Here is a 15,035-nt window from a genome sequence, read left to right on the forward strand (position 1 = left end):
CTCTGCAATGGGATACAGATGGCGGAAAAAAAAAACTTATAGCGGTTATAATCTTCCCTTGCTCTATCCAAAATGAAAAAGATTTTTTTCCAATAGTTCTATTATAAGAATCAGAAGCTTTTCACTTAACACAGAGAACATTCAGTTTACAGAGTGTATGCTGTATGCTAGTGAACATCCAATCATGTGCAAAGGGAAAAAAAGATACTTACTAGCAACTGATTGGTTGATTGAAGTGAGCACAGCTTTATCAAGTTTGCTAAGCTCAAGATTCACTTTGCAAAGTAATTAGTCCCTATTGCTTTAGTAAATCAACCTCAAAATGAGTCGGCTTCCATAACATCTGGGAAATTGGATATTATATTCTAAGCCAATCCATCTGAGCCATTCAAGTAGACCAAAGTTAGTGAGAATTTACACCCTTTAGTTGTTTAGATTTCATGGGTAACACAAAGCTCTTTGCCCTTTTATATGCAAGTTCTCCATGTGTTGTATATAAAGTCTCATTTACATTTTGTATCGTTCTTGGAAGTACCAAGTTGATATAGCAAATAAATTATGGATATCGTCACATTAACCCTTGCTTTACTAGTATACTGTCAATAGCCACAGCTCACACTGAAAGAACCCTAACTATATACCGTTTAATAGATAACGATTTCCTTTTCCTGTAATTTACTATAAACTGAAGAGGAAGAAGCAGTTAAACATGAACAGCCAGACAATTTGGTGGAAGATCATCAATCTCTCTGGATATGACCTCGGGGGCTCTGACTAATACAGTACAATATAGAAAATATGCTGTCTACCACGTTCTGTAAATTATCTGCCATTGAACACGCGACTTGACTATACCTGCACATTAACGGATATAACATTTTATCCTGGAGGCTTTGGTGAACTTTCAATGCGCTGCAAAAAAAAAAAAGCCCCCCTTGCTTTTTTGCTGTAATGAGTAATTCAGGCTAATGTGAAGTTTGTGCATTATAAAAACATACATACAGTTGTGGTGATAATGCTCCATACATTACTGGTGTTGTTTATCTGTGACTTTTGTAGGTACCTTCTAAAAACATCAACGGCTATGTGACCACTTTAACAACCAATGGGGGGGGGGGGGGGGTCACATGATCGCTGGTCTTTTCTGCCCCCCAGGCCTACAGACCATAATAAAGTGATGTTGGGGCTGGGAGGGAAGTTGTTAATTATCCAGCTGCTATTTTCCAGATCAGCCCAGATTTTCTTGCTTGTTGTGTAGCAAACAGACAGGTGATGTTGTAGAAATGGTGTTCAAAGGGGCCTATAATAGTTTTAAAATGTTCTAGCCTTAAGACATTATAATATCTACGTAGACACCCAGCCATTTGTATAGCATATTTTCTGGATTGTTCTTTCATAACCTTACTGTGCTGTTGTATTGACCATTTTGGAAATGATATTTAATAACTTACCTACACAAGTTGCTGCTCTCCCACTCCAGTTTTTGCTGTCCATGCAGGTTACAACTCTGTCTCCTTTTAGCTGGTAGCCAGGTGAGCAATAATATTCACATCTGGAGTTAAAGTATGCCCCATCTGTACATTTAAACCCTCCATTTACTGGCATCGTGAGAGGTGGACATCTTTTTTCTAAACATAAACATAAAAAAAAAAATGCATGTCACATATGCTTTTAGAAAATTAAATGGCCTTAAAGCAGTATTAAAGTGGAAGTAAACCCATGGATTTAAACAGTTAAAAAAAATGCTGGGAATGCTAACTGCACATTGGCTGTGCTCTCAGCCAAACTATCAAACCATCCAATGGCTGGTGTCATAACGAATTACATGTGCAGCACCATAGCAGTTGAAGACAGGCAAAAAAGGCAGCTACCTTGGCTGAAAACGATAGGGGAGTTTACTTCCACTTTAAACCAAAAGACAAAAATTTTATATTGTGTAGCTTACCAGCCCTTAAATGTAATGGCTGCATTTGTTTTATTTTTTTTAGGATTTTTCCCTGTATTTTCATTTGGTGATCCAGCCGGTTGCACCCTTCCTGTCTTTATGGAGGTGCAATGGAGACAGCTCAGGTCTAGGGATGAGCTCAGGCGTGTTCGCATGCTCCACGTGCAGAGCCCGCCAGGAAGTCGGCTCAGCGCTGCGCTAATCACAGGCAGTGAGACATTGCCCGATCTCTGCAGCCGCACATCGGGGCAATGTCTCACTGCCTGTGATTAGCGCAGCACTGCGCCGACTTCCTGGCGGGCTCTGCACGTGTTCCATGCGAACATGCCTGAACTCATCCTTACTCAGGTCAATCTGGGGAGTGGGCACTAGTAGATTTAGATGAACTTGACCTACAAATTGAAGCTGAACTCTGGCTAACGTTTTATAAGCAATTACAGCAACTGTTTTTTTTTTTTTTCCTGTTTGGGATAAAGGTTTTTTTATGAATGGAAGCTGACAATTGTAAGCAGTGTTAAATCGTTTATCTCAACCCTCAAAATGACACTTTTGCTGGACAGCTTGGTCTGTTAAAGGAAGTTGAAAAATAACAGGCTTACTTACCGATCCCCGGGGCGGTAAAATAAAGAAAAAAGCTTTAAAAAAGAACAACCTAATGCAGTCACCACATCTAAGAATCGGTAAGCTGCAATAAAATATTATTTTTGTTTTTTTGGGTTTAATACCACTTTAAGGCTTTGATCACATACACTCGAGGTGCAGTATTAATTCATAATTCAACTGAAGATTCCTGTATGGCAGTCTACATTTTTATAGAATCCACTTACTATGTGATGCACAAACATCACTTTCCATAAGTGAGCCAAATTGTCCTTCATTTGTGTCTCAACATACATATTTGCCAACACACCACGGATCATCAAGTTTTAGTTGGAAAGTTTTATTGAAGAAAGATCACATCACAAAGGACAAATGTTCTAGAGCAGTGGTCATCAACCCTGTCCTCAGGGCCCACTAACAGGCCAGGTTTACAAGATAACTGAAATACATCACAGGTGATATCATTTGTTGCTCAGTGATTGCTGTATTCTAGTCTGCATCTCCCCAAGGTAATACATAAAACCTGGCCTGTTAGTGGGCCCCGAGGACAGGGTTGATGACCACTGGTCTGGAGCCACGCAGGACCCCTTCACCAGGCCCATTGCACTTTGTCTTTTGTGATGTGATCATTCTTCAATAAAACTTTTGGACATGACTTGATGATCCATGATGTGCTGGCAAATATTTATGTTGACCTGTGATGTCTCCAGTCTTCAGCTGGCTGTTGCTGCAGCACCCACTGACTTTGGCCTCTTTCACATGACCGATCCGTTCCGGTCCTCCTGTCAGTTTTTTAGGCGGACCTGAACGGATGCTCCATAGAGGTCTCTGGAGCGTTGAATGTAGGCGGTGACAGGTCCGCTGACATCCAACCTGCTCCGATCAGAAAAAGTGTGATGGGGGAAAAACCTACCTTTCCATCCGTCATCGAATCGGATCGGGTGACGATGGATTCTGCGGTCCGTCACCATCCGATCTCCCATAGGGGAGAGCGGTGCTCTGACAGGTCCATCTCTGCACAGTGTGCAGAGATGGACGTGTCATCTTTCTGCTCAGCAGGGATCGACGGAGCGATCCCCGCTGAGCAAGCGGATGTCCACGGGGCGGATCAGCACAGATCTGCCCCATGTGAAAGAGCTCTTAGAGTCTATTCCAGGAATGTGTGCGATGGGAATATTAACTATTTGTGTCTCAAATAATTCCCTCTCCCAGACACTGCAGCTCACAGTGGAAGGATTTTAGAAACAAAAGTAGTGCTGACAATTCAGAAAGCAGTGGGAATGACTAGATATGGCCAGGTTCTATTAGAAAAGCTACAGGCTTGTGAATCAGCAGTGACAATTGCTGATAGCCACACCTCCTGCAACATCTTTTCATCCTGCTGTAGTGCAAGCAGGCACAGCCTACATAAAAGTGGCAACTCTGCTTTGCATTCAGAAGCAGTGCAGCATTGTTACCCTATTGTCACAGGAAGCTGCAATAGGGGGAGGCTCAACAGGTATTTGTGGGGAACTTAAAAAGTAAATTTTACTGTACATAGAGCATAGCTCCAGACACTCATGCCGCGTAAACATGATCAGACTATCCGGCGGACTTAGTCTGGCGGACAAACCCCCGGACTGTCCGAACGAGCGGACCTGCCCACACATGGGACTTTGTCAGCAGACTAGGTCCGGCGGACTATCCGCCGTACTTTTGAAATGAATGGACTTGCCTACACACACGGAGGAAAGTCCGCTCATTTTGAGCGCGGCTACAGGTAGCCGGGATCAGCGAAGGAGGCGTCGCTGGCCCAATCACCTGGTATGGACTTAAAGGAGAAATGTATTGCATTTAAAAGGTTAACTAATGCCCTTGTTTGCATCTATCAACCATGCCTATTTAGTTCTGCTGACCTCCACCTGAAAATACTAGTTGCTTGGCAGTCATTATGATCTGTTTACTCACAGTCTGAATCACTGACATGGAATCAACAGGCAAATAACATCAAAGTAAAGTAAGTGTGATGTGCACACTTGTTCCAGATCTGCAGCTAAGAAAATATTGAACCCAGTAGCGCCACAAGACAGCTAGTAACTAGTATGGCAGAATTCATATTTCTCTGAGTATAGGCTGGGAACTGAGCAATCAAAGACTGCTGATCGCTCAGTTCTCAGCATTCTGTAAGCAGAGAACCAGGGACTGTCAGACCACTGAGCCAAGTGCCGGTCCAGGCTTCTGGTCGGAACCTAACCATATGGTTGGGACCTTTTCAAGCATGGGCCAGTTTTGTGATGTCAGGCGACAGGGTTTTCAGCCCGCTGTAAACTGAAATTGGATTCAAGGAGTGCAGAATGAACTGCACTCCCCTGATCTATAGGAGGAGTATAGCCAAAATAGCTTTGGCTATACTCCGTAAAATTGCAGTCAGCTAAACACTACATTATCTTGAATACCTAAGATAATGAGGTTATGATCAAAAAGGAGAAAAGTCTTTAAAGAGGTATTAAACCCAAAAGCAAACATTTATTATATTGCAGATTACCAATTTGTAGCTGTGATTTTAGTCTTGCTTTCTATTTTTGCACCTGGGGATCTGGCTAGTAAGTATGTTGTTTTTCAAAAGATTAGGCTCTCCAGTATAGTGCATTAGTTACAGAGATGAGACAATCCATTTAACACTAGCCGGGGTGCTCGGTATATCCAGCCCACTTATAGTCCACGTCTTTGCAGCTCAGGAACAGAAAATCAAACACAAGATCATTGTGCAACCCATTTATTGTAATAAAGTTCGAACAAAGGGTTCCCCTCACTGAAGAGCACTATTTGGAAAGTACTTTTTTCTGCATGAATTGTGTGGAGCACGTTTATTAGAATTTTAAGCACATCCATTAAGGCCACTTATGAATGAATTATTGCATTAAGGACAATTATGGACATTTATGGTTTTTGAACACTAGTATCAGTGTAATTTTATTGGTATTTTTAACACGTTTTTGTTCTTTTGTTCACTTTTTATTAGACATTTGATGTGTTATGCTGCGTACACATGACTGTTTTTCTCCGGCAGAATAAACTCTGGCGGTCTTTCTGACGGAGTTCCGGCGGAGTTCCGCTGAAACGGACTTGCCTACACATGATCACACCAAAGTCCTAATGTTTATAACGTGATGACGTACGATGGGACTAGAAAAGGAAGTTCAATAGCCAGTAGCCAATAGCTGCCCTTGCATCATTTTTGGTCCGTCGAAATAGCATACAGACGAGCGTTTTTCCTGATAGGAATTGATTCCGTCTGAAAGATTTAAAACATGTTCTATTTCTAGGTCCGTCAGAATTTTTCAAAAGAAAAAGTCAGATGAAGCCCACACACGTTCGGAATATCCGATGGAATGATTCCGTCTGACCTTTTCTGACGGAAAGTCCAACCATGTGTACACGGCATTATACCCAGTGCTCATCTATTGTGCTAATTTTGGTTTTAACATCTAAGTGCGTTTAGCACCAGCTGCAGGGGTAGTTAGCAAGTCTAGGGGTGAATCTGTGGCATAGTGATTGGAATAATTTGTTAAAACAAGATCCTTCTACAGCTTCGGGGATAGCTGGGACATGCAGTCTGCCCTTAAGATGCCAAACCTGAATACTACCTTCATGGACTCAGCCAGATATGGACTCTTTCCTCTGCAGGTACGCTGGGGCAGCCAAAAGCCAGATTTAGGGACCAGTTTAGGGTAAGATTGGTATTCTACTGTTGTGCCATGTTATCTAAGTAAAGCTTTTGAAACGTTGCCTTTGCCAGGTCTGAAGTTACTCAAGGGGTGTAATGCAAGTAACCAGCACATATAGCATGCAGGTTGGGTCAGCTAAGCACATTGGGGTGTAAAGACAATGGTACAGGAGTAATACAGTGGGAAGAAAAAAGTGGTTACCAAGCGTAATGAAGGTTTCTCTAGCAGTCTATCGTAGCATGTACATTAGACAGGTGGGATAGCTTTTTGCAGGAGTTGTTCTCATCACTCTCTACCCCTACAAAGTAACTACCACCCCACAAGCTCTACACCTACAACATACTGACACCATCCACTTCTCTACTGACACCGACCTCTGCCCTATTGACATTGCCGACTGCTCTACTGACATTGTGCACTTTTAAGGTAGTGTAAGTTTATATTTTTACAGTGGCATTTGTTTTATTTTATTTAGTTAGGCCATGCTAGTTAATTTCTTTAAAAAAATCAGGAGCCTGGTGATCTTTGATCTCTGTCATGTTGTTCAGGTAGATCTCCTCCTCAAAAGTTGCTTACCCCTGCTGTAAAGTATGTAAAAAGAAACCTAGAGCTTCATCTACTAACTGGATAAAATACTACATAAAACTCATATCTAACATTTCAAATTTACTGAAATAATATTGTTATAATGTGTGTTTTTAGTCCTGCTAAAAAATAAAATAAAATAAATACAGCAACAATTATACATTTTTTTTTTGTTTTTAATGCTTTACTAATGCTAAACACAAAAACATCTTTTGTAACCTTGTTATAGATCATTTTTTTCTGAGAAGAGTTAAAAATAGCCCCATCAACTGTCTTTAAACACTGCTAGACTAATTCACATATAAAACACTGTACTCAAAATCAGATATATTTTTCTTTGTTCATCTAATGTCTATGCGTGCATTTAGAATGGACAAATTAAGATCTGAATTATTTTTGTTATGAGCTAAAAGTTAAACCCATAGAAATAAAAGAAGGGCTTTTTCAGGTGGAACTTGGCGGAACTCCATCACTTCTGGCTCAAACCCTTGGGTGTCTGCTCACCACAATCACTTGTAAACACAGAAGTCCAGTTTCTGTGTTTACAATTGACAGCTCTGCTGCACTCTGTGTGCAACCCTCATGAACTCTGCACTCTGCATGTAATGCAATCCTGGTATTTAATGCCCCTATAAGACCCTTCTACTGTTTGTGAATTCTGACCACACCCGCTATTTTATGTGATTTGGAGGGTGTGTTTGGGGGGAGGGTTTTTTGGAGAGTCATGGTTAAGTTTCAGCACCTATTGTTTGAGAAAAAAAGCCCTGAATAAAAGTAATAGTAAAAATAAAACTTGATGTTTAAAGAAGAGGTCAAAAGTACAGCACAAAAAAGAAACAGGATACTTACGTTTACATACGTACTTGCCAGACCAGCGTTTGTCTGCCTGGCAGACAACTTCAGATGCTCCACTTAGTTCATAGCCTTTCTGACAGTGGATGTTGCACCGAGTCCCTTTCACGGTTTTATAATAGGATCGGGAAGGGCTTGAACAGGTGGCATGTCCGTTTTTAACCTTGATGGGAGAGCACCATGGGCTATCTGAAAAAATATCATTCAAATGCTATGTAAATTGACACAGACACGTAAACACTAATAAACATTAGTGTAATTGAATACACATTAGAAAGCATTTAAATAACCTAAATCAGCAATGTGTGACTTTTTTCTGAAAATTAAAACATAAAATGTGTGAATAAAAAGTGTGCTCATTAGCAATATGAATGTACTACAATCTGTAGGTTTACTAACATCTGTTACATCTATCAGTACATTAAATTAGGAGAAAATAATTTCCTTTGTGGAGTAATTTTGGCTCTATAGAAGTAAGGTACCAATGATAGGTTAATTCAATTTTGGCATGTTAACAGAAATATGGAAGGACAGTTACATTCTGTTTTGTTTATCAACAAAGAACAAGTTTAAAGGGTATGTTCACCTTCATCAAAAAAAAATTCCCTTATCTGCACAAGCAGTTTTAGTTTTCTTGTAAAGTTGAACTAACCCTTTAATGCAGTGGATTAACGCAGAAAAAAAACAATGCTTTAAAGTGGAAATAAATCCTTTTATCCATTACAGCAAGGGTGTCAAACTCAATTTCATTGCAGGCCACATCAGAATTATGGTTGCCCTCAAAGGCATATCTGTAGTCTTATATCTGTGACTAGATGTCCATAGCACCCCCATTCCCCTTACATCAGATGTCAGGATTCCCTCCCACCATCAGAAGTCAAGAGACCCCCACCCTCCATTACATCACAGTGCACCATCCATACCTTTTGCTGCTGCTGGAAAGAAGCTGGGGGCAGAGCTGGGAAGCAGAGCAGGGTCTGGAGGAGGATTACGTGAGGGCTGAAGTCAGCTGCTGGAGTCTTGTGAATGTGGAGACCAGGTGAGGTGGAGACAAGGGGGTGCTGCAGCTGCACAGAGAGGCGCAGGATCCATAGGAGGAGTTCTATTCACCTGTCTTCTGGTGACTGCTGAGATGGGGGTGGGGGAAAAGACCAGCCTATCTATGGCTGCATGGAGAGGCACAGGATCTGGCAGATGAGTTCTGTCCTCCTCTCTGCTGCTGACTGCTGAGATGAGGAAGTGCCGCAGGTGCAGGAAAGGTGCAAGGGCCACATGAAATGGCCTGGTGAGCCAGATTCGCCCCCTGCCGCCATCAGTCTCTGTTTGATATATACAGTTGCCATGCGGCTGCACATGTAATCGGTTCTGACACCAGGCATTTCATAACTTAGGTTGAGAGTACAAAAACTACAACAGTTATCATTATCATCATACCTTGAAGCTTCCATCTTAGCCTCTATTTGATCTGCAGTTGCCATTATGCTGCACATGTGATCAACTATGACACCAAACATTTTATGGGTTTACAGTTCTCTTGAGAGCTAAGCTAAGCACGCTAGTAACTCTAGATCAAACAAAGACTAAGATGGCACCTTCTTTGGCTTTAAAGGATATGAGGGTTTTGTTCCACTTCAAGAGACTGCCGCTGGAACTGGTTATGGTGTACGGGATTTAAAAACATGTCTGCTGGGTTGGGACAGTTAGGATATGGTGAGGTATTCTATGTATGTAACATGGTTATGGTCTGGTGGTGTGAGAATTCTGACAAATTTCTGCCAAGGAGTATAGCTTTATGAAAGTCATGTATTCATTGTTGTTGCCAGGTGCTGGACTACAGAAAAATGGAGAAGGAGACATTTCTCTCTTCAATAATTTTACTTTCTGCTGTTTTCTGCTGTTATGCTGAATGTTGTCTTGAACTCCTCCAGTCAATAGAGGCTGGACTATAGCCAGAAAAGCCTATGAACTTCTATGCAGAATGCCGAGGATCAGGGTTATTGTAGTCTGAAACATCAGTCACAGAATGAGACTTATGGACTTTTACAGTACAGTGCCCATAGTACATTCAGGTGGAAGGGCAGTGATGTAATAGCTTTTACCAGACTGTACTGTAAACCACTTCCTCTTCTTAAGGCAGGAGCCGTGGTGTGCACATCGATCCTGGTGCACACAGATTATCCATGGGGCGCATGACCAGAGACCGAGACCTGGGGACAGAGACACCTCGGGCAGGGCAACACAGACTACAAACATTAGATCTGGGAGAACAGGGAGAACAGAGCATCCTCTCATCCTTTACTTCCACCACTGATCCACAGGGGCATTCTGTGGAGCGACTGAGGGGGCCCTTCTACAGTGAGAGGTTACTGCAGGATGCCAGGGACTGGCGAGAGAGCTATTTGCTCATTGCTGATACTGCTAACAGGGACTGAGCTACCGAGAGCAGGACACCAAATATACTCAACTCATACTACACCTATACTACACTATATACTTAACTTATTTCAAACTTAGATGGCACTTATACCGACCCTACACCGCATTATTCCAAAACCTTTACCACATCTGAACCACATCTACCTTGCAGCTGTGTTAAGACTATACTGTACCTATACTGTAACTATATTGCATGCAGGTTAACTGGGATTGTTGTTAGGTGCACCAATACTATTAAAGTGTCCCAATGTTAGCGGCAGAAGAACATCTCAAAGGACTTACCCTCCCATAATAATTATTCTGCAAAGTCCCCTTTGTTACTTGCCCCCTCCTCTATCATTGCCGCTGTAGGGAAGGGTTTTTTTTCTACACTGTCTGTGAGGTTGTTTACATTCATGCCTGCTACCTACCATAGAGTTCTACCCCTGCTTAAGGGTCAGGAAGCCCCTCAAGGCTATATATGTGGATGTCATACAGGAAGTGAAGAGAAAGTTTGACTAGCCACATGCTCTGCAAGCCAGGAGGTGCTGCAGACTGATATTGTGCTGTATCCATCCATCTATTCATCCTTCCAGGCTAAAAAGGACAATAAAATATGCAAGTGTTACTGCACTGTGCAGATCACTGTTTGTTATATTACTGTCACTCCTGTGCGGTAATCAGAGATACTGTATCTGTTAAAGGCTTCTCTGATTCACTGAAGATTTCTGTTTGCATACTGCAATATACTTGGGCTATTCTCAAGTGTATGAGAGCAAAGCTCATTTTAATATAACCTGTGACAGGTTTGTGTTGAAGTGTATATCTGCTGCTTCATTATTTAAAGCAACAGTGCCCCTTTTTGGTCTGGGGGTTCCTAGCTAGTATTAGCCTAGGGAATGGTAAGCAGCTCAGGGTAGGGACAGGATAAGCTACTGACGGCCATTTAGATAGGTAGCGGTACGGTAGCATTGGTAGCCTATAGTCAGGTTAGGGACCAAGAGATATGCTAGATAGGCCTTATTTGCCTTGCAGGTGGCTTGTTCCAGACTCCTTCACCATTGGTGTGTTCGTCTGTACAAGTGTCCCCAGGGAGCCACCGCTCCACATATGTATCGGTGTTCGTCCTCTTAAGCCGGATTGTGCTACACCTTGTAAGCCAGCTCATCGGGGGCCCCTGCAACTGAACTGTGCCACAGTACCTAATTGGATGTATTGGTGTTAAAGGCCTTTATTGATATATATCTGGATATATAGATACATATATACACTGTTGTTCTAACTATATACATTCTTACTATTATTGCTTTGGTTGTATGTAATGCCATCACTTTATCATATATAACGTTACACTAATCACCTGCTGGTATGTCTGCATATTTTTACTAGACTTACTACTTACTACTTACTACTTTTAGAAATCTATGTTGGGTGTATTAGTACAACTGCTGTCATTTATTTTGGGTGAGTTAGTAGTTATTGTCATAGAAAGGGATCATCTCTACATATACGCTGGAGCCCTGTTCTAGATGGAGGCACTGCCATTTTTTAGTCCACTCTTCCTTTAGCGCAGGTTCTGGCTCATTTGGTTACCTGCAGGTTAGCGTCATAGCCTGTGTGGAGAGGGCAACTTTATATATATATATTTATATATATTTATATATATATTTATATATATTTATATATACTATAACAGGGCTATGCCGCAATAAATGTTCTTTGACAATATAGTTCCAGCACTCGGTAGATTAAAAGTTACTGCTGCTCACTGCTGCACTTGAGGTGGCCTTGCTATTCTTTATGCTGACCTGGACACGTAATGTCATCTTATGCCTAGTCCTAACTGTTAGTTACTTTGTGTACTAAATTGTGTTATTACCATTGTTAATCGATTTTATGCTTGCCTAGTTACCAACCTAATTGGGTGACAATATGTTAGTTTTGCCTCTACTACCTGGTTTGGTGCCTGTTTTCTTTGATATAGCACTACTACTGGGTACTAAGCATTACTCTCAGTGATTTCCTGTGATATTTTATGTTTGTACGCTCAACCTAGTGTGTTACAGGGGCTGAGGTTCTTGAAGAGGTTGAGGCAAAGAACAGAAGCCCCATCCTAATCAGTGGCTCCTACGGTAAGGTGACCAGATGTCCCCGGTTTCAGGGGAGAGTCCCCGGATTGAGGACACTGTCCCCGGACCAAGTCTGTCCCCGGACTTCAACAGGAGCTGGGGCAATTTTCAAAAACAGTAAGTGCAGAATTAAAAAAAAAATGAATTCTGAATTACACTCCCCCCCCCCCCGCTCCTACTAGCTTAGGCGGGTGCATTTTTTCCATTATCTGTGTCCCTTTCTGATGATGATGTGCTGGTCATAGCGGATGGACTATTTCTTCAGTGTTCAGCACATGCCCATTCAGCTCCGCTCATGTTATTCTGCCTTGGCTCAAATCCCGGCCAGCTGCCTGCCTGCTTATCTCCTTGCCTTCCCCGGCAGAGTCATTTTCCTCCGCTCCCCAGCCAGTAGTAGCTGGGGCCCGGAGAGTGAGACCTGAGAGGCTGTGAGGCAGGCGGAGGCAGCGACGGGTAGAGAAAGGCAACTGAGCTCAGCTGACGATGTCCAGCAGCAGGAATAGAGGGGAAGCAGAGCCAATCGTTGGGCTGCCAGTGCCTTCAAGGCTTCAACACAGGTGTGCTTTGGGGGTGTCTGTGAATAAACTACATTGCACTGTGTCTGTCTCTCTGGCATAATGGATGGTATCAGAACTCACAGGCAGCAAGCACTTATTGGTCATAAGTTAACAAAATCAGCACCCAGCAGCCATGTTACATAGTAGGTGAGGTTGAAAAAAGATACAAGTCCATCAAGTGCAACCTATGTGTGTGATTATATGTCAGTATTACATTGTATATCCCTGTATGTTGCGGTCGTTCAGGTGCTTATCTAATAGTTGCTTGAAACTATCAATGCCCCCCGCTGAGACTACCGCCTGTAGAACCCTCTACGTAGTTTAAGGTTAAACCTCTTTTCTTCTAATTTTAATGAGTGGCCACGAGTCTTGTTAAACTCCCTTCCCTGGAAAAGTTTTATCCCTCTTGTGGGGTCCCCAGTACGGTATTTATATATTGTGGGGTCACCAGTCTGGTATTTATATATTGTGGGGTCCCCAGTATGGTATTTATATATTGTGGGGTCACCATTTCGGTATTTATATATTGTTGGGTCACCAGTACAGTATTTATATATTGTGGGGTCACCAGTCTGGTATTTCTATATTGAAATCATATCCCCTCTCAAGCGTCTCTTCTCCAGAGAGAATAAGTTCAGTGCTTACAACCTTTCCTCATAACTAATATCCTCCAGACCCTTTATTAGCTTTGTTGCCCTTCTTTGTACTCGCTCCATTTCCAGTACATCCTTCCTGAGGACTGGTGCCCAGAACTGGACAGCATACTCCAGGTGCGGCCGGACCAGAGTCTTGTAGAGTGGGAGAATTATCGTTTTATCTCTGGAGTTGATCCCCTTTTTAATGCCAATATTCTGTTTGCTTTGTTAGCAGCAGCTTGGCATTGCATGCCATTGCTGAGCCTATCATCTACTAGGACCCCCAGGTTCTTTTCCATCCTAGATTCCCCCAGAGGTTCTCCCCCCAGTGTATAGATTGCATTCTTATTTTTGCCACCCAAATGCATTATTTTTTATTTTTCTACATTGAACCTCATGTGCCTTATAGTTGCCTACCCCATTAATTTGTTAATGTTATGTGATACACTGTGACAGAGTCAGCCCGAGCCATGATAGAGTGCCCGCTGCCTGTGAGTTATCATAATGCTGATGATCTTAACCAGTTGCCGATTGCCTGATAGCTGATTTACTGCTACAGGATGGTCGCGCTGCACAGAATCACTTATATACGTGATCCTGCATTTCTGGGTATCAGAGCCAATCAGCGGATCTGGTGGACTTGCCCAGTGGTCTGCCTATGTAAACAAGGCAGTTTGTCATTCTGTCAGTGTGGAAGACATTGATCCTGTGTTCCTGCAAAGCAAGTACAGGGATCCATGTCTTCCCTTAGTAAAAGCACCTCCCCCACAGTGAGAAAACACTTGTTAGGCACACATTTAACCCATTGATTGCCCTAGATGTTATCCCCTTCCCAGCCAGTGTCATTAGTACACTGACAGTACATATTGTTAGCACTGATCTCTGTGTTAGTGTCACTGGTTCCCACAAAGTATCAAAAGTGTCACTAATGCCGCGTACACACGAGCGGAATGTACATCAGAAAAAGTCAGACGGAATCTTTTCATTGGATATTCCGATCGTGTTATGGCCTCATCTGATTTTTTTTTTTTTTTTCGAAAATCCTGACGGACCTAGAAATAGAACATATTTCCGAAGGAACCAATTCCTATCGGAAAAACCACTAGTCTGTATGCTGTTCCGACATACCAAAAAGTAAGTACGAGACGGCAGCTATTGGCTACTGGCTATTGAACTTCCCTTTTCTAGTCCCGTCAATACGTGTTGTACGTCACCGTGTTCTAGACGGTCGGACTTTGGTGTGATCGTGTGTAGGCAAGACAGCTTGAGCGGAATTCCATTGGAAAAACCTTCAAAGTTTATTCTGACGGGAAAACTGGTCGTGTGTGTCCGATTTGTCCACCGCAATATTGCAGTCCCGCTACGAGTCGCTGTTTTCTGCCATTACTAGTAAAAAAAAAATATGACCCTGGATTTCATTTAAAAAATTTGGTCACCTTATCCTACGTGCATAAGCAAATGTAGTGATCTACAACTTGCCACTAGTTATGGAAAGCACATAACTTAGTTCAGGTCAACATCCAACATAAATGTATATGACAATGCCAGATAAATGTGATCTGTTCTAAAAGGCAGTGTAGAAACATATTAGTACTATTTTTTAGCCCTCC

General features: G+C 42.3%; 1 protein-coding gene across 2 annotated transcripts in view; it reads right to left on the reverse strand.

Moving 5' to 3' along the window:
- The window catches only part of SRPX (sushi repeat containing protein X-linked), a 130,322-nt gene that overhangs the window by 30,938 nt on the left and 84,349 nt on the right, over positions 1 to 15,035 (reverse strand). For both annotated transcript variants that reach the window (XM_077480862.1, XM_077480861.1), the window contains 2 exons: positions 7,687 to 7,878; positions 1,452 to 1,628 (listed from right to left, as the gene is read on the reverse strand). In XM_077480862.1, coding sequence (XP_077336988.1) covers positions 1,452 to 1,628; positions 7,687 to 7,878 — 369 coding nt within the window. The remainder of the gene's footprint in view (positions 1 to 1,451; positions 1,629 to 7,686; positions 7,879 to 15,035) is intronic.

This window comes from Lithobates pipiens, unplaced genomic scaffold, assembly GCF_037356315.1.
Source record: "Lithobates pipiens isolate NorthernLeopardFrog02 unplaced genomic scaffold, aLitPip1_a1.2 Scaffold_16, whole genome shotgun sequence".
Classification (NCBI taxonomy): domain Eukaryota; kingdom Metazoa; phylum Chordata; class Amphibia; order Anura; family Ranidae; genus Lithobates; species Lithobates pipiens.